At 36.8% G+C, this 21,785-nt stretch overlaps 1 protein-coding gene across 1 annotated transcript; it reads right to left on the bottom strand.

Moving 5' to 3' along the window:
• Positions 1-378: 378 nt before the first annotated feature.
• cds2 (CDP-diacylglycerol synthase (phosphatidate cytidylyltransferase) 2) lies at positions 379-18,564 on the bottom strand. Its single transcript, XM_058071270.2, has 13 exons — positions 18,379-18,564; positions 14,458-14,600; positions 14,070-14,166; positions 12,458-12,555; positions 11,857-11,996; positions 10,139-10,197; positions 8,259-8,341; positions 8,077-8,164; positions 7,920-7,988; positions 7,679-7,831; positions 7,386-7,505; positions 6,346-6,449; positions 379-4,227 (listed from the first exon to the last, which is right to left on the bottom strand). Exons 1-13 carry the CDS (start codon positions 18,451-18,453, stop codon positions 4,092-4,094), a joined length of 1,365 nt encoding a protein of 454 aa, XP_057927253.1. The 5' UTR covers positions 18,454-18,564; the 3' UTR covers positions 379-4,091.
• Positions 18,565-21,785: the final 3,221 nt, after the last annotated feature.

Genomic DNA, 21,785 nt, shown 5'->3' with positions numbered 1-21,785 from the left:
GAAAATGAATTTTCACCAGTAGGGGGCACTATTTGATTTTTCTATGTTCTATGACTAAAAATGACAATATACAAAATAATGAAATTTGACATAAAAATGTTGACATAAATTAAGTTGAATTCCACTTATTTATACATTAATGATGAATCATTGATTGACGGATCGAACCAGCAACTGTTGAGTTATGTCATGTTTTTGTTGTGTATTTTTTCTGCCTTAGACAGCAACTGATTAAAATGATTCTTCTTAGAATATTACACTCAATAAATCTTCACTCTTTTTCTCCTGGCCAAAAACACTCAATTTGACTACCGCTCCCAAAACAAAAAATAAAAATGACCTGAGCCTTTATATTAAAGGAATAAGTTACACATACCGTTTGTTTGTTTTTGTTTTATTTTCTGACAAGGCAAAAGTACATTTTAGCATCAAGAGTACATTTTTCTACACAAATGTACAACACAAAGCACTCCACTCCCTAGGAATAATATAAAGAACGCATTTTATTCATAGGAGACTCTTGAACCACAAAATAAAATGCAAAACAAAGGCGAGCCAATAACGTGCTACTTCAATGTTGCACAACTTTTAATACATTCCAGCAAAAGTCTTGGCGGAGGAAATATAACATTTCTGACAGTAAAGAATATTTGTCCTGTGATTATAAAATTAGAGTTGATTGTTTTTCTGTTCATCAGCAGGGTGCCCCTAAAGTCTGGCCATATCATATACATATATTATACAAACAATGATTCATAAATTATTTTATTTTTTTAATTTTAAAACTATTTGAAGCAAAAGATATACAAATATATTAAAAAAAATTAAAAATATGTATTTGTATTATTTCTCCATATATATCTATATATATATTAATGTGTATTTTTGCAGGTCTGTCCAGATTTTGGGGATACCCTTTTGTATGGGAGCTCTGGTTCCCTCTAGTGGTCGTGTCTAAAAAATAATAATAATAAAGACAAAGGACAAAGAGTACTGTAGAGCCCAGAAAAACAGCCAACAAACAGCAGACTGCAAGAAAGCCAGCAGGTCTCCTCTGCTATTGCAGTATTTTCTAAATGACTATACAGTAGCTTTAGGCAAAAATGTTAAAGAACACTCAAAATATGTGTAAAAATCTTAAATGTATAATCATTTTGATGGGTATAAATAAATACTTTATGGATAAAGTTCCATTTAAGACACAGATGAATAACATGCATCTAAGGAAAAAAAACACATTTGCCTGCTTTCAGTGTTTCATTACAAGAAAAAAAAACAACACTTTTGCAGGTGAATGAATTAATACGTCCTAAAATATATTTCGGAGGACATCAAAACCTTGTTGACGTCCTGTCCAATCTTGCTAAAAGCCTGACTTCACATTTACAAGCCCCACGTGACGTCCACGCCTCCATATCTTATTCGTATTTACATAACGATGTGAATCATGATTTAAAACTGGTGACAACATGAACGTGCACAAACACCATGGTGATAATGTGATGAACCCAACAAAACCTCGTCTTGAATGGACCCTTGCACTGCTATTAGCTTGCACCGCTAATTCATCACAAAATCATTCTGGAATGCTGTCATAACAAAACACAAACATGGACATGAAGTGTGTAAACATTGTGATACTCATTGTGAAATCGATTTACTGCACCTCCGCTAAATAACATAACCGAGTATGTCAGTTATCTGAAAAAAAAAAAAAAAACCTCAATGTTGTAAAATATGGCATTAATGTTGGTTATATATTAAAATAATCTTTAAAAAAAAAGTTATTTATAGTGAGAAATTATCTGTTAAGTTCATAATTTCATCAGAAACTTTCATTCATTCATTCATTCAAACAACCATTCACACTCACATTCATACCTATGGACAATTTGGAGTCGCTAATTAACCTAGCATGTTTTTGGAATGTGGGAGGAAACCGGAGTACCCGGAGAAAACCCACGCATGCACGGGGGGAGAACATGCAAACTCCACGCAGAGATGCCCGAGGCGTGGAATTGAACCCCGGTCTCCTAGCTGTGAGGCCGTGCTTCATCAGAAACTTGAAAAATGTCTAACATTCAAACAAAAATAATCACATTTGGCAGTAGGTGCTCAAGAATCTACCATCTAAACCAGGGGTGGGCAAACTACGGCCCTAGGGCCACATCCGGCCCGCCAAGTGTTTGAATACGGCCCGCCCAATCTTTCCAAAGTATTTCATTTAAACTCAACATACAACCTGGCATCATGGCCTGAGACAACCTTTTGATGGTTTTATCAATTTCGTTTTTTGACATGGTCTGTTGTTTACAAAGTGCTCCTGAAAAAAGGGACACAAGCACATAATAATAATAATAATTATTATTATTAGATTATTATAATTATTAGAACTATTATGATTATTATAATTATTATATTAATTATATATAATATTATTGTTATATTTGCATATTTTACATAATAATAATATAATAATTATTATTTTAATTTTATTGTAATTATTATAATATTTTATTATTTTTAAAATATTTAAATATAAATATAAAATAATAAATAATAATAGCAGATTGCATGACAATTTTACAGATACAATAATACCAGGTGGACTGTTACGTGTAAAATATATAGTCTGCCCCCCCCCCGTAAATTTTGTCATATCAATGCGGCCCGCGAGTCAAAAAGTTTGCCCACCCCTGGTCTAAACCTTCTTGATTGAATCAGGAATGGACCGTGAGGAGGTTGATAGTTGACACAAAAAATAACACTTCAGCTAGTCTGCTGCGGATCATTAAAATCTGCAATCATTAAAATCGGCAGACATAAGCAGACGATGGCAGTGATAAAAAGCATCTAAATGCTTCCTTGGTGATTTGATCGGGAAAGTTGACCTAACGTTAAGAAAAAAAACAAGTTGACAGCTTCTAACTTCACAGATAAAAATGAAAGTCGGTGTTAATGTGGCTAATTAAGAACATGTCAGTAACGCTGCGGGTGTTGCCTGTGCCCTCACACTCACACAAAAACATAAATACATGAAATATAACATACAGTAAACCTCGGATATATCGGAAATTTGCTCACAACGGACAGATAAAAAAGAACCGATTTTTCTGTAATGCATTTCCAATAAAAATTCATTGCATATATCGGATTTTTTATAACAGATTTCGCCTATTTCGGACAAAATCTCCAGTCCCGTTCCAATGCATTTCCATTAAATTTCCCTCGCATATATCGGATGGCATCGTGGCGCTCCGATTCGCCGAATCGTGACAGGCCGCTATACGACGTCATTTGCAGCGTTGCCTGCGCGATTTATATTCACGTTTATTATTCAGATTTAGGGCAAATATAAAAGTGAGTGACGTCAATAATACTAGCACAGCAGTGAATGAGATCTTAACCTCACTATTGGAAATAACGTAGGCCTGACAGGCGTGACAGGGCCTAGCTTAATTAACGATTTGTTATGCTCAGAGTCCAATAAAGTTAAAGTCTCTTTTCATTGCCCAGTCCAGGTACATTGGAAACATAGTCAAGGAAGTGCCTTTTTATACCGGATATAAATCCGATATATGCGTAAAACAGACATTTTCCGGTATACACATATAACGGATTTCGCTTATATCGGACAAAACCAGTGGGAACAATTGAATCCGATATATCCGAAGTTTACTGTACCATATGCGGCGTTTGGTTTTGCGTGAGGAGGGGCGTCGTATTGATGTCATCGTATTGAACTCGAACACATCAATAGATAGCGACGGGTAACGTTCAACCGCAACTGAAATATTTAAAAAGTATAAATATAAAAGACATCACAAAAAAAAAAAAACACACAGCGCAAGTGAGTTGAGAACAGTGCATTAAAAGAAAGATGCGTAATAAAAAAATAGCGTACACACATTTAACTGTATATATAGAATACTGTGTGTATTCAACACCAAACAGTCGGGAATAGACTTGATGTACAGTACTTGAATGCTGTAACACGTGGTTCACATTTAGTATGGACACACACACACACACACACACACACAGGACTAGTGAAATACCCAAAATGGAATGACCCGAAGCTGTGGACAGGTCTACGCGGCCGCCTCCTCCAGTGCCGGCAGCAAGCCCTTCTCGGTCAGGTGCGCCTTAAGAGAGTTAAAGATGTAGAGCTGCTGGTCAGCCCGGAGCGCCAGGAGCTGCTGGATCACCTTGCTAGGATTAGGACCCCTGAAAGGACGCACCATCAGAGACATGACAGTTAGCAGGGCTCTACATTAAAAATAAAAATTACTTAAGGTGAGAACTAATTGCTAACCGAATATGCTAATAATTCATCAGATAATAATACTGATGCATTGTATTTGGAGGAATGTCTGAAACGTATGTTAACATGGCATATGCCATACTACCTTACACATACTACCTTACACTTACCACAATGAAATATTATTGAATAGACACATTTGTGTACTAGTAAAGTGTTTTTAATGCAGAAAAAAATGCTCAATTTGTGAAGCAAAAGGTGAGAAAAATACACAGAGAAACGGAACCGCTAGATTTTGTCGCTTGTGCAAAAATCAGCACTTGGTATTTGGATCTAATCCAGGGGTGGGCAAACTTTTTGACTCACGGGCCGCATTGATATGACAAAATTTACAGGGGGGGGGGCAGACTATATATTTTATACGTAACAGTCCACCTGGTATTATTGTATCTGTAAAATTGTCATGCAATCTGCTATTATTATTTATTATTTTATATTTATATTTAAATATTTTAAAAATAATAAAATATTATAATAATTACAATAAAATTAAAATAATAATTATTATATTATTATGTAAAATATGCAAATATAACAATAATATTATATATAATTAATATAATAATTAGCATTAATATAATAATTATAATAATCATAATAGTTCTAATAATAATTATAATAATCTAATAATAATTATTATTATTATTATTATTATTATGTGCTTGTGTCCCTTTTTTCAGGAGCACTTTGTAAACAACAGACCATGTCAAAAAACGAAATTGATAAAACCATCAAAAGGTTGGCTCAGGCCATGATGCCAGGTTGTATGTTGAGTTTAAATGAAATACTTTGGAAAGATTGGGCGGGCCGTATTCAAACACTTGGCGGGCCGGATGTGGCCCCCGGGCCGTAGTTTGCCCACCCCTGATCTAATCGGTGGTGTTTCATTGTGACCGCTTCAAATTGTCAAAAAACAAAAAAAACTTTGCAGTATGGTATGCCAAAGTGCACTTGCCCGACGGGAATATCACTGATTGGATTTACTTGCCCGAATTTTGTTTTAACTTGCCCCGGGCCATCGGTACATCGTTATTGTCGAGCCCTGATTAGATCAATACCGTCTAGCAAGCAATTGTCAACATGGCAAAGCTTTTCCACAGAGGTCTGCTATAGAATGTGAGTATGGTACATTTTGTGTATAAAAGATGCTAAAAGCAGTCACAGGTAAGTTGATATATGCCAAGATAGGTCAATAAAACACCCGCATCTTAGTGACAAAGCAAATTGGTGTAATATTAAATAATGTGTATCAGAAATTTTAAGACCAGCTCAAAAATTGCACTGTAGGATCTTAAGAAGGTTCTAAGTAGAGCCTCAAAATACAAACATTGCTAAACCACTTCATTGCAAACAAGCATAAAAAGGAAACAGGCTGGTTGTCCATCAAAATACGGGATGATGCTCAGACCAAATTAAGGTTGTTACCAATGCCAGCATCTGCGAGAGAAGGGTTTTAACGGTAAAAAAACTCTTCATCTGCTTCAATCTGCTACCCAAATTTGCACAAGAGCACCTAACGTGGGATAATAAAAGGCTGGAAGTATGATGAGGAACAATTTAACCTTGATGGTCACAATGGCTTCCAACGTTACTGGCATGACAAGGAGATCCCACCTGAGATTCTTCCAGCATCATAATCTGGGGTGCTTTTTGCTTCAATGAAACAATGGTGCTTCAGGTTGTGAGGGGGGCGTCAAAAGGTATCACTCGTCTGTGTGGTAATGACTAACTTCAGTTCAAAATGGCCGCCTGACAAAGGACAATCAAACAAAATGCTAAATGTCAGCTCTTGCAATTTTTCAACTGGTCTTTTTTTTTTATCATGGTTGTTTATGTCATTACAAATGAATTCATTTTATTTTTTATTATGATAAAGGCCAATAAAAAGCTAGATACGGCCCCAAAAATGGCCCGCAGGTCACACTTTTGCCTCAGAGCACACACTGATATCGCCTTGCATGAATTGAATTGAATGCAGTTGTACCAAAGCCCACGTGAAGTCATTCTCCCATTGTGTGTACCTGATGAAGCTAGCAATGTATACATTCACGAAGGTGGCCATGAGGTACTGGCAGTCAAATCGATCCATTATTCCCCCGTGTCCTGGGATGGTGTTGGCAAAATCCTGGAAAACAAGACATTTACTGGAGTCTGTCATGGACTACCTGTTAGTTCACACGTCATCATTCTTAACAATGACTGACTTGGTCTCACGTCAATCAACAAAATGTAGTCAAATATCCATCCCATCATTAGCCACGTATACATAGACTCAAATATTCCAATTCCATTCGGGTTATTTGCTCAAACAGAAAGAATGTAACCTTTGTATACACCTCATTCCCAAAGAAAAGTGCCAATCCCAATGAATATATAATGGGATTCCCAGGGGTGGAATATTCCTTTCCCCAATCCGATTGAGGTATCTTGTACCCGCTCAAACGGAAAGTTGTCAGACTGCGTTCTTCTTCTTCTTCTGCTGTTTATTGGCGGTTGGCAAGCAGCTTTGGTGTGCATTAGCGCCATCTGTGGAACAGAATCTAAACCCTTCTATACGCCATTCACAAGTCCACTTTTATTCAAAAAGAAAATACTTATCTATATAAAACATGTGCAGAACTTAATTATAAAATATTAGCAAGATTGAACTTTATCTTTTCCTGTTCCCGGGTGCGTTCTTTCAGCAAATGCTGAGATATGACGTAACACGCAGCTCCAGACGTTCTTCAGTTTTAAAAATGGAGGCGAGCAATCAGCACTGGACTGCTAAGGAAGGTTTGTTTTTGATTCAAACTAAATTCCAAGACCGGACGAAGGAAAAACTGGCAATACGGAGTTATTCCAACAAGTGAAAGAAAAAGTCCAGGAAGTCGGTATCACGTGATGTTGGTGTTTACGCTTTACTGGGCATGCCCCATTGACTATTCTGGTTGATTATAGCGGCGCATGTAGACACGCCATTGGAATATTCCTTTCCATGTATACCATTGCTTTTGGAAAGGTCATTCGGAAAGAGAAAAACTCCTCATGTAAACGTGGCTATTGTATAATATCCATTTACCTTTATCTTAAAGGCTCTCTTGAAGCCACTAGCGAAGAAGCCACCAAAGGGCCCGACGATTGATGCGAAAGAGGACAGAGCGATGCTGTGGATCTGGAAGGGATAGAGGCGCACTGTGGTCTGCAGAGAAAAGTCATAGAAGATTAGAAGCAGTAATCATCAGCTGCATTATACCTTTATACAACATTTTTTTCCTAATAGCACAGCAAAAAAACAAACAAAAACCTTCTCCATGTATAATATGACATTAGAGTGCGTTTCAAATATGTCCATCGCAAATGTCCTGAACTCACCCATCCAGTTACAGACTCCAGGACGCTGGGAAGTGCGTAATCCTGAAGCTGGAATAGCTCCGAAGGTTCACAGTCTACCTGGAAACTGTTGGAATCGTTGTTGAACTCCACTGGGCATACAAAGTAGCGGTAGCCTGCCATCACATAGGAGAGCTGTGAAGAAATATTTAAAAAGCCAGTTATTTAAAACCAAAGTAACAATAAGATGACAGCGACTGTCTAAGAAGACATAAAGTCTCACCATGATGCCAAACACGATAGTGGAGAACAATCCACCAATGAATCCCTCCCACGTTTTCTTGGGTGACAGCTGCAGGGAAGACAGCACTTTAATACACACGAATTTTGCTTGTTTTGGGGAATTATATTTAAATCTGAAAAACCTGATGTAAACAAACCTTAATGAGAGGGGTGCGGCCGAAGAAGAAACCAAACATGTAGGCCATGATGTCATTGCAGATCACACAGGAAATTGGCACAATAAACCTATAGACGTACGAGCATAAACAAAAGAAAATCCTACAAATAACACAACTGCTTACTTGAAGTAATACATAGTGCAGGACGACTGTTTACATACCAGATCATCCCTTCAAACAAGTTGTGAATAATGAGGTGAGACTGAGTCACAACAATCAGCAGAGTCACGTGAGTCCAGCCAAACTGAAAGAAAACAGAAATTACACAGATTACATTTAAAAACACTCTGAAAAGCTTTTTGGAGAAAATTGCTTTGGTGTTCAGGAGACATTTTGGTTCCAGTGGTTAATGATGATTAATGATTCGTTATGAAAACACTATTGATTGAATTCCAAAAAAAAAAAAATTCTGCTTAATACACATTTATGTGTAATATAGCAACCAGCTTTCCTAACAATTCTTTTGACTGTTGGAAATAATCGAACAGTAACCACGTTAACATGAGGAGTTTTTCTCTTTCCGAAATACCTTTCCGAAAGCAATGGTATACATGGAAAGGAATATTCCAATGGCGTGTCTACATGCGCCGCTATAATCAACCAGAATAGCCAATGGGGCATGCCCAGTAAAGCGTAAACACCAACATCACGTGATACCGACTTCCTGGACTTTTTCTTTCACTTGTTGGAATAACTCCGTATTGCCAGTTTTTCCTTCGTCCGGTCTTGGAATTTAGTTTGAATCAAAAACAAACTTTCCTTAGCAGTCCAGTGCCGATTGCTCGCCTCCATTTTTTTTAAACCGAAGAACGTCTGGAGCTGCGTGTTACGTCATATCTCAGCATTCGCTGAAAGAACGCACCCGGGAACAGGAAAAGATAAAGTTCAATCTTGCTAATATTTTATAATTAAGCTCGGCACATGTTTTATATAGATATGTATTTTCTTTTTGAATAAAAGTGGACTTGTGAATGGCGTATAGAAGGGTTTAGATCAGGGGTGGGCAAACTTTTTGACTCGCGGGCCGCATTGATATGACAAAATTTACAGGGGGGGGCGGCTATATATTTTACACGTAACAGTCCACCTGGTATTATTGTATCTGTAAAATTGTCATGCAATCTGCTATTATTATTTATTATTTTATATTTATATTTAAATATTAAAAAAAAAATGATAATAATTACAATAAAATTAAAATAATAAGCATTATATTATTATTATATAAAATATGTAAATATAACAATAATATTATATATAATTAATATAATAATTAGCATTAATATAATAATTATAATAATCATAATAGTTCTAATAATTATTATAATAATCTAATAATCTAATAATCTAATAATAATAATAATAATTATTATTATTATTATTATGTGCTTGTGTCCCTTTTTCAGGAGCACTTTGTAAACAACAGACCATGTCAAAAAACGAAATTGATAAAACCATCAAAAGGTTGGCTCAGGCCATGATGCCAGGTTGTATGTTGAGTTTAAATGAAATACTTTGGAAAGATTGGGCGGGCCGTATTCAAACACTTGGCGGGCCGGATGTGGCCCCCGGGCCGTAGTTTGCCCACCCCTGGTTTAGATTCTGTTCCACAGATGGCGCTAATGCACACCAAAGCTGCTTGCCAACCGCCAATAAACAACAGAAGAAGAAGAAGAACGCAGTCTGACAACTTTCCGTTTGAGCGGGTACAAGATACCTCAATCGGATTGGGGAAAGGAATATTCCACCCCTGGGAATCCCATTATATATTCATTCAGATTGACACTTTTCTTTCAGAATGAGGTGTATACAAAGGTTACATTCTTTCCATTTGAGCAAATAACCCGAATGGAATTGGAATATTTGGGTCCATGTAAACGTGGCTAATGTTGTGTTTTCAGTCAAGATGAAAGCTTGCCAGTGATTTCTAGGACAACCACTTGCCCACGTGTCTAATAACGATAAACGCCCTCTGCCAGGCCTCATCAATAACCAAAGTCCCCTCATGGCGGAGGTAAGGAGCGGGTCGGGTGCGACTTACCATGTAGAATTGAAGGCGGTAGTGCTTCTTCACCAAGCTCAGCACAAACATGCAGAAACCTGAAATATGCACACATACGCACAGTTGTCAATGCAATGTACATTAGAGGCAGATTAATTAAGTCAGAATCCAGGTCATCTTTGGTCAAACTGAATAATTCTAGTTTGACCTACTTTAGCTGAAAGACAGTGTTGATATGCAGCGACTGACTCAAGGTTGTTGGATACATTCTATTTATAGTTGAATAAGCACTGGGGAGAAGGTGTATAGATCAGTAATAAGGTGCAAATAAAAAGTCCCTTAGCCACTCTTATTAAAAACTGGCTCGCCCAAAGCCTCTATGGATGAGGAGAGGGGGAAAGGCCAGATATTGGAGTTTGTGTTCTACTGTATTGTACTTTTTGGAACATTCATTGATTAAGCCTTTTGTATTAAGTCACTTAAGAGTGGTACATTTTTTAGTAAAGAATCACCTATTCTATCAACCTATTCTGCTTTTTCCACTTTTCTGACCTCTAAATGTTGTATTCTCAAATTGGATTGTTTGTTTGTTTGTGCTTTTTCCTTACGGAGTCACCACAGCAGATCTTTCTAGTCTGTAAACTGATTTTTTTGGCTTGATATTCGGAATGCCCTTCCTGACGAATACCGATGATGCTTACTCGTGGAATTTCGAACCTGATGAATCCGCTCCAAATCCCAGAACGCTAACCACTACACCACGTTTACGGAACAAAATTAAGTCTTTAATTTAATGAGCAAAATTAAGTCTTTAATTTATAGGAATGTGTTTATAACCACAGAACGTCCTAAACCAAGGGCCACCTGTATTTTAAGTCCACATATATATGGTTTTGAAAAATTATCCTTAACCTTCCTCTTGTGTTAGGGTCGGCAAAAAAAATAAAAAAAAAAACACCAAAAAATAATTTTTACTAAATTTTAAAATGGTCTGGTTGAAATAATGACCACTGTATTGCTAAGGTCGGTTTCGACCCGGTAATAATAATAATATGATTATAAAGCAATATTTTGAGCCAAAACTGAAATCATAAGTGCACAATTAGCCAACACAATGACAACCAGCTCCTCTTCTCATCATGTAAGCTTTTTGACCGCTTTTCCAGTATACCCGCAGAAAAACAAGGTCCAGACATGTGATGTGAATTCACTCATTTGACTGGCTGATTTCACATTTACAATTTGGATTATGGAAAGAATGCCAAGAAGTACAGTGAACCAAGATCTGGACCAAATTTTTTGGTGGCCATTACGGAGACGATAGACCAGCATAGCCATTGAGATGAGCAGGAGGACAACGTGGAGTATGATCCAGAAGACACGGATGATGCGAGTCAGATGAAGAGGTTGCTGGTGGTGAACTGTTCTATATCCCTCAGTGATAGCCAGGTAACAAAAGAACCTTCAATTTATGAATATGATTCTTTTGAGGTTCATTTTACCATTTTTATGGAAATTGAAATCGACGGGTATAGTGACAAAAAATGGCCTACATGGCCACACCAAATGTATTTAAACCAACATTTTCATAGACGAGGAAGCCTAAGAAGCAAATTTGATGGTAACTTATTGTTTTTAGTGTATTTTATAGCTGATTTAATACATGGGTCAAAACTGACCCATTAACATAAGAGGTGATACCAGAAAGCTAACACAAGATGATATTATGGCATTGTGTGTGTGAGTTACTGTTATACCTGTGAGATACAGCGCAAAGGAGATGAAGCGATGGTATTTGCTGAGGATGCGTAACGGCTCTTCTCTTTGCACCAACGTGAAAAAGTAATCGGTGACTGTCTCGCCGTAGAAGAAGTAATTGACACACAGCAGGAAGTACCTGTACGCAAACCACGTTAACCCTCACAACAACAAACATCTGGAGATGCAGTACTCAAAGCACAATGTGTGATGAACCAAATTGTGAAATCCTGATCAGGGATTTAAGACAGGAATATTACATTATTAACTATTACGTACTATAACTATCAACCATTAACTTATTACCTAACCTATAATTGCACATTATAAGTGCTCATGTCCAGTAGTTTAACAATAAAAGAGCTATCTAATAGATCGTGGAGGAACAATGGGAGTTCTAATCTAATCGGGGAACATCTAATTGATTATGCTTTACTTGTTGATTCACTTAATGATCTACAACTACGTTTCAACAACTAAGACACCAAACCTCATGAAATCTGCAACAAATTAAAAAAAAAAAAACATGAGATGCAATAAGTGGGGGGTAAAAAAAAAAAATATGTGTTTCATATTGATTTTATAGGCTGAGGCCCTCACCAACTCAATGTCCTGAACCATGGCAGATGGTACGAATGGTAAACACTGTATCCAATGGTGATGATTTCTTGGAAGCACTTGATCTGAACACACAGGACCTGCAAAAGGAAACACACAGTTACGGATGAAGCATTAATGCTCATTTGACCGTAGGTAATCATTACTGTGCATGGAACACTTTAACTTTGCAGTGCATACATGTCGGACATGCATAACACAGGTTTATATTTATATGTAGGTACAGTACCACGCAGAAGTCTTAAGGGACATTTAGATTACCGTATTTTCCGGACTATAAGTCACACTTTTTTTCATAGGTTGGCTGTTCCTGCGACTTATACTCCAGAGCGACTTGTAAATGAAAAAAGACACCTTTTCTGTTCATGTTTATTTTTTGTGTAGCCGAATAAGAATAGTGTTAGCATATCTTACACCTATTCAGCCTGTTCTCTATTATTTTATTGATAGAAGTTGCCTTCCAAGAGGACGTAATGTCTGTTTTGGTCAAATAGTTAAAATAAATTACCCGCAAAAAATGTGACTTATACTTCAGTGCGACTTATGTATGTTTTTTTTCTACCTAATTATGCATTTTTGGCCATGTGCAACTTGTACTCCTAAGCGAATTATAGTCCAGAAAATATGGTAATAATTAAAAATGAAAATTAATATGGTTTTGAAAAAAACATGGCAAAGAAATTTATAGCCCAAAGTTGCAAGAAACGAGTGTATTTCTCTTATTTTGCATTTTTGGACTTGTGCAACTTGTACTCCTAAGCGAATTATAGTCCAGAAAATATGGTAATAATTAAAAATTAAAATTAATATGGTTTTGAAAAAACATGTCAAAGAAATTTATAGCCCAAAGTTGCGAGGAATGGGTGTATTTCTCTTATTTTGCATTTTTGGCCTTGTGCGACTTATACTCCTGAGCGACTTATAGTGCAGAAAATATGGTAATAATTAAAAATAAAAATTAATATGGTTTTGAAAAAAACATGGTAGGGAAATTTATAGCCCAAAGTTACAATGAACGAGTGTATTTCTCTTATTTGGCATTTTTGGCCTTGTGCGACTTATACTCCTAAGCGACTTATAGTCCAGAAAATATGGTAATTATTAAAAATAAAAATTAATATGGTTTTGAAAAAAACATGGTAGGGAAATTTATAGCCCAAAGTTGCAAGAAACGAGTGTATTTCTCTTATTTTGCATTTTTGGCCTTGTGCGACTTATACTCCTAAGCGACTTATAGTCCAGAAAATATGGTAATAATGAAAAAAAAAATAATATGGTTTTGAAAAAAACATGGCAGGGAAATTTATAGCCCAAAGTTGCAAGTAACAAGTGTATTTCTCTTATTTTGCATTTTTGGCCTTGTGCGACTTATACTCCTAAACGACTTATAGTCCAGAAAATACGGTAGTTGTGACAATGACAACATAATGACAACATAATTAGAATGTCATTCTGTAGAATGCAAACCTCAACCGAGGCTGATCCTGCTGAACCCCATTAAAAGTAAAAATGATGGAAATTATTTCCAGTTCATCGTTTTTTGGTGCAGTAAAAAGCAAACAGGCTGATGATGCTTGATGCTGGTCATACTCACAATCATCATAAGCACCATTGGGCCCAGGTAGATGATGATGAAGAAGAAGGAAATCATAGCCAGAGTGAGAATCCCTCGAACCCACCAGTTCTTCCATCTGAAGGGTACAATGTGTGTTTTGAAAGACAGTAAAAGAGCTAAAAGAAACATTAAACAAGCTTTTTCTTATTGAAATAAGGATATAAGAGATGAAACCCGTCCACCAAACCAAATTTATGAGAAATATAGTTATGTAAAAAGTTTGCTAGTATGTTTGTCATGACTGAAATCCAACCAAAACTGTCTCACAGGAGAGCGGGGTAAGTCACTGTAGCATTTAAAATCAGTATGTATGAATAACAAGTGTTTGTATATTGAAGTATTTTTCCAGTCAAACTACAAACTGCACCTTGAGGAGAGTCCGGACAAGGCTTTATTTAACACTTCTGGGGTGTCATCAGGTGGGACTGGCACCTCCGGGACCCCTGAGTCCACCTTAGGGTGGCTGTCTGCCCCGTCATCTTTTTCCGACTTCAGCTCACTATCTGAACCCTAAAATAAAAAGCAGCACAGGAAAAAAAAAAAGTTAACATTCCAACATCTCCACAGCAATATTGGCCAATTGTATTCAAATGTTTCAACTTTCATGGATTATGAGTAGAATAAAATCCTGATCGGAACATCCGATCAGATATATTTCACCAAATATAGCATTGTAACTAGTCGCAGGAGAAAACACAACACAAATTATATTATGGCCATAGTACACTGCTAAAATGGTCACCTTGTTATTGAAGTACTCGCCATACCAATTACGCTTAATTGCCTCTTGGTTCAAGTAGAGTTCCTCAAAATTCTTGTTTTACTGGCTAACTACTGTGTAATAGTTGTATTGCTCAGTATTACTGTTATTTTTAAAATGCTAATACATGTATTCACGTTTTACAACCATTATCATGTTTGGCCACATTCTGTGTTTCCCACAGGGCCGCAAGCTATCTGTGGTGCTGGGTTGCAGGAGTGGAGGGCTAGATGATGACATCATCTAATCTGATGATGATGCAAAACTGGAGATTTTCAAAAATTCTGATTCTTTCTGAACAACTGTACAAAACGGAGCATTTTGGTTTGTGTTATTAAAAATGTACATTATGTTGTTGTTTTTTTTTTTTAAAGACATTCTTGAATAGATGAGTATAACACGCTTAGGTAATGGGAAAAAAAACACTAATGGCAGGCCGCCACAATTAAATAAATGTATAGGAACCAATGATATTGATTCATTTTGGAAAGTTTCACATTGACCATTGCAATGTGCATTAGCGCCATCTGTGGAACAGAATCTAAACCCTTCTATACGCCATTCACAAGTCCACTTTTATTCAAAAAGAAAATACATATCTATATAAAACATGCGCCGAGCTTAATTATAAAATATTAGCAAGATTGAACTTTATCTTTTCCTGTTCCCGGGTGCGTTCTTTCAGCGAATGCTGAGATATGACGTAACACGCAGCTCCAGATGTTCTTCAGTTTTAAAAATGGAGGCGAGCATTCGGCACTGGACTGCTAAGGAACGTTTGTTTTTGATTCAAACTAAATTCCAAGACCGGACGAAGGAAAAACTGGCAATACGGAGTTATTCCAACAAGTGAAAGAAAAAGTCCAGGAAGTCGGTATCACGTGATGTTGGTGTTTACGCTTTACTGGGCATGCCCCATTGACTATTCTGGTTGATTATAGCGGCGCATGTAGACACGCCATTGGAATATTCCTTTCCATGGATACCATTGCTTTCGGAAATGTCATTCAGAAAGAGAAAAACTCCTCATGTAAACGTGGCTATTGAATCACACTTTACTTGTACTGTCCCTGCCATTGACTCTATAACATTACTATTGAAAATCATATTCGCCACTCATAGTAGCTGTACAGTACAGTAGCTTTGGTTGTAATAAAACAAAGTTTAGTACCTGTATCATGAACATTTAGCAATAATCTAAATAATTCGATTTATCTGTTCATGGATGGAATGCCTTTTAAAACACACGGTGATCTTTGCACTGCTGCTCAGTGCGAGGGTCTTCACACATCACTAACACTGAGCAGAAGAGTGAACCCTCTGTGGTTAGTGACCAAATTAGGAATGGGAGTTATCACAGCACAGCAGATGGTTCGCTGACCGTATGCTGTGCAACTGTCGCAACATGACAACACAGGACTCTAAAAAGCTAGAATCACATTTTAAACAACACTGAATACTGCAAAATAATAATAATAATAATAATCAGGATTGGTTCCTTTGACTATACAGTCTGCCTTCTGTGACTCATATCTCAAGGCAGTGAAGTGGATCTTTCACTTGTATTCCGATACTAAAGCATATAAAACTACATATACACACGCATCAGATTATAATTAATTCCAAAAGCTGCATGCATAAAAATACTTGTGCACATTTGTACACAATCTTGCACGCCTGGTGGTTTCCACGGCAACCACAGCTGCCTCTCTGGAGGCTTGATTTAAAAATAGCCACCACTCTTTCACATAACCCTGAGCCTGTTGGAGCCGATCTAAACAACAACAACAACAACAACAACCGGCCCTCCTCTTCCAATGAGACACACAGACATCCAGGTTAATAACCATGGAAGCCAGGAAACAGTATTTTCAGTCAGGAATAGACGCTTGCATTTCCTGTTTTCTGTTTCCTCTAAAACAGGGGTCTCAAACTCAATTTACTTGGAGGCCACTGGAGCCTGGGTTTGGGTGAGACTGGGCCGCATCAGGTTTTCCAAAAAAAAACAAACAAAACGCATTTATTAAAAACAAATAAAATTTTAAAAACTTTGCTTTGGTTCCAATTTTCTACAATAAAAGCTCTGATAAAACATTCCACTGTTCTGAAATATCTTACTTTTTATTTTTCTGTACAAAATAAGATGAAAAATAAATAAACAAATCAAGAATAAAGAAAATCAATCAATCAGTAATAAATAAATAAATATAATAATAATAATAAAACCATAAGAAACCACATATAGTTGGTGGGTAGACATGACAAAACACGACTATAGTCACATTTATACTCTTTTTATTTAAAACATATTGCGCAACTGCAGGGTCTTGAGACACATGCTAACTCGCAAACTAGAGAGCTAGCGACCTAAACGGTAGCCTTCAAGTTATTTCCTTTAAACTTAAATAGCCAAAAACTTACCACTTCCACACGGATAGGGAGGATAACTATTAACAGTTATTTAACCTTTAACATGAACATTAATCAAACGTAATAATTTTTTCTGGGTACATGATACCATACAGCATCCATATCAAACTTGTGTAGAAAAAAAAAAGGAAGTAAAAAGTAACCATCGGAGGTTTCAATTAAAATCAGAAATGAACCTTTGCCGTGTCTGCACTTGAATAAATACCATATACAGTCTATGATAAATACCTAAAAATATCCATATCATATTTTTTAATATAAATACAGTATCGTGGAACAAAGTATCGCGATATATCGCGGAAACGATATTTTCTTACACCCCTACTTCACACAGGTACACTGCACTTGAGTACCATCTAGTGGTTCAAATGTGAATTATAATGATATGTGATAATATTTGATAATGTTTTGTTTTTCAAAAGGAGCATATTGTCGAATATCATCGACAATAAATCAACCAGCAAAAAGACACACGCACAGACATATTTAAGGATGAAGCTGGGAGTGACTTTTCATCACAAAGATGTGCGTATTAAGGCAGTATATTAAATATTTATTGATATTCTTAACAATTACAGTGATATTAAGTGTTAGTTAGCTAATAATCCACCAGGAGAACGTTCAAGGCTTTATCTAGCTCGGGAAATTTGAGAACTTACATTCTAGCCTTTCGTAAAAATTAATTAATTAAATTTAAATTAAAAAAAAAAATTATTAGTGCAGTAGCAGGATGTGGAGGCCCCCAATGACGAGGTTTGCCTTGACCCCCCCCAGCTTCAACAACCACTCTGACAAGGAAGCACGCTTACTTCCTGTGTACATGAAGTACACACAAGGTACTCTATGTAGGTTAAAACATCGCGAAATCCTGAAGGGTCTGGTATTTCGAATACGGGTGACACAATCCGCATCGTCACTATAGTGTCGATCGGTGGCTGAGAACAAATAAGCCACATTTTAAAAACAGCAATAAACGTTTACTTTCTGTAATAACACCGTCCCTGTGCTGATGAATTAGGTGGCTAGCTGGCTAACTAGCGTTAGCATCACATTATTCAGGCGGGCAGGACGGATTCGGAGCTAATGTAAAAAGCTAACCTTGTCCTCAGACGGCTGTTGTTGTAAGGTTGCCTCGGTGTCTTTGGCTCCACGGTGCCTCAGTTCTGCCGTCATCTTTGCGAACCACAACCGAAAAACAAGAATGAAGCTCCTTGGTTCCCTGACACAAGGGTACTCTAGATATGTTTTTTTACACGGGTTTAACTTTCATTACTGGCGTATGTGGAAAATTGGAACACATTTCCGGTTTTCAAAATATATTCTCAGCAGCTGCAGATAATGTCACAACAAGGTTAAAATAAATGTTCAGTCGAAGAAGCATTTTCAAGATTTGTCGTATTTAAGATTACGAAAATGAGTGCTGTGTTATTTACGACTATTATCTACTGTAGAGTTCAAACTGTGCTTTTATTTTTAAAGTGTGTTTACGTCACAATCGCTAACACTAACGCTACCTTGACAACTGTTGGCAAATTGTGACGTCATTGATGCAAAGCGCACACAACTGTGCAAATGTTTCACCACGAGTTGAACATTATCGAGAAAACAATCAGTTGAGCTGTTTATTTTAAATATTTAGCTCACTTTTCTCACATTTAACTCATTTTCCTCACATTTGAATAACCTTTTAACTTAAATTAAAATTTAACTGTAAAACAAAATGCTAAATCTAAACATTTAATTTGAATCTAAATGATAAATCCAAATTTAAATCTAAAATGTAAATATTACATGGAAATAGAACATAGAACCGCTCTCTGCACGGTTTATTCATTTATTATCAACTCCAATACTGACAAAAATCAGAAAGTGGGGTTCGGCAGTAGTCCAGAAGTCCTCAGTAGGGCTCGGGAGTGTGACCAATCACATTGCAATGTGCATACTCTGAGGCTCACCGTGGGTGGAATAAATTAAAACAGACCGTTTTGGAAATCCAAGGAAATCCAGCTGGAATAGGTGCAGATTCTGTAAGATCTAGAAAGATTTCTATGTAGTACCGGGCCGAAAATGATCATGATAGGTCCCCATTAAGATTAAGATTAAGATTGACTTTTTGCCATTTATATTTAAATTTAATGTTCATATTTAGATTTAGGATTTACTTTCATTTAAATGTAGCTAATATTTGCATTTAAGATTTAAATAAAACATTTAGATTTTTCTATGTATTTTCTATACTGCCCATCCTCACTGTGGAGGTGTGCTGGAGCCTATCCCAGCTGACTTCAGGCCAGAAGCGGTGTACACAATGGACTGGTGGCCAGCCAATCACAGGGCACATATAGAAGGAAATAAAAGGGGTCCACTGTAATTTTCAGATTTACCACCAAGTGGCAGCAGGGTCTCATGTTTTGTTTATGTGTGTGTGTGTGTGTGTGTGTGTCAGCAGTCAGCATCTATAAATACTTACTAGCTTGTTGCAAAGGGGGGTGGACGCTGCAGAGCCAACGGTTCAATATTATCTGACATCTCCGAGGGTGTTGACTTGGTTTGTAGTGGGTGTGATTAAGGCATTAAAAGATACTGTCATTCATTCATTTTCTACCGCTTTTCCTCATGAGGGTCGTGAGGGGTGCTGGAGCCTATCCCAGCTGTCTTCTGACAAGAGGCGGAGTACACACTGGACAGTACACCAGCCAATCACAGGGCACATATAGACAAACAACCATTCACACTCACATTCATACCTATGGACAATTTGGAGTCGCTAATTAACCTAGCATGTTTTTGGAATGTGGGAGGAAACCGGAGTACCCGGAGAAAACCCACGCATGCACGGGGAGAACATGCAAACTCCACACAGAGATGGCCCGAGGGTGGAATTGAACTGGGGTCTTGTAGCTGTGAGGTCTGTGGATGAGGTCTATGGAGAAAACAAGTGATTTTTTTGTAGCTGCCAAAGCTCATGACTGTAGATTTTAACAATTTTTTTGTATAAATTTGGAAGCATTTTTTTTACCCTTGATTTTTTTTTTACCTCCTACTTTGGTATGTGACAAAAATAAAATAAAATAAAAATAAATTTAAAAAAAACTAAAATAAAACTAAAATAAAACTAAAATTTAATTTAATTTAATTTAATTTAATTTAATTTAATTTAATTTAATTTAATTTAATTTAATTTAATTTAATTTAATTTAATTTAATTTAATTTAATTTAATTTAATTTAATTTAATTGATAAATCACTTAAACTATATCAGGAAAGCAGGAAGTGAACAAATGTAACAGTTACTAATTGTAAAATTACCAGATAGAGGGGTAGGATTTAATAAGCTTTGCTTCTTCCTACTCCTTTTGGACATGTGGAACTGGAAACTGATTATGGGATGCACTCAATTGTAATCTGATGCATGTTCAAATGAAATAAAACCATTACCATTACCATTACCATTACCATTACCATTACCATTACCATTACCATTACCATTACCATTACCATTACCATTACCATTATTCGCTTTGTTTTACAAAGAAATCTTTTAAAAATTAATTCTCAAGCAAATTCTAAGTAATTTTGCTGTTGCAAATTACTTAAAAAAACAAAAGTCTGCCGCCATATAAGGACATTTTAGGTTAAAGGATATGCTATATGTTCAATAACAGTAATACAATTACACATACTATAGGTGTTTTGAATTAGGTGCAAAATAGTCACAGTGTATTGTAATACATTTAAATAATCTACACAGCCAATAGAATACACACAATATAAGTAATATTATTCCTGCCGTTGAAATATTCACAATAAATGGACGCACATACACGCACACTCAATGATTTTAACTGCAGTGGTTCTAACTGTGGGGGGGTGGACCTCATGCTTGCTACATACAGGATACCTGCCGTGTCGCACTACTATATCATATCATCGCAGCGATATGACTGGGTAACTAAATAGAAAATTCGGCACAGGCTCTTTAGCAGCTCCTTCAGTTCTGCAGGGCTGTGGGACATCTGCAATGCAGAAGTCTATATATAGCAATGGAGCAACGGGGTGAGGGTGTGGGAGACAGAAGGGAGGTGATGGGGGAGAGAAGAGACAATAAGACAATAAAGGAGGATAATAAGCCCTGTATTTAATAATAAGTATTGTAAAGTGAATATGCAGTCAAACATGCATGGTTACTTCCCTACACTGCATATGTGACGTACATAAAATCAACATTATTATGAAATATCAATGCTGAGCACATCCAGCTTCAACCCAAAGGAATCGCTAGAGAGTTCGATTGAGTATGCATCGCCGCCGCAGCAAAACTGCTGACTGCGGCTCACAAACACGATGAGCGGATCAAGGGCGACGTTTCAGCGAGCAATGCATGACATGCTCTCGCCATGGCATTGATTGCAACCCCCGGATTTGCAATAAATCTACTCTCCATGTCTATGCCCTCACTTCACGGGGGCCCTGACAGAGCCATTAGTCTCCTCGTGTCAAGCGAG

Source organism: Doryrhamphus excisus, linkage group LG3 (assembly GCF_037039965.1).
Source record: "Doryrhamphus excisus strain RoL-2023G ecotype Guam linkage group LG3, RoL_Dexc_Guam_v1.1, whole genome shotgun sequence".
Lineage (NCBI taxonomy): Eukaryota > Metazoa > Chordata > Actinopteri > Syngnathiformes > Syngnathidae > Doryrhamphus > Doryrhamphus excisus.
This window is presented reverse-complemented; position numbering and strand designations above follow the sequence as displayed.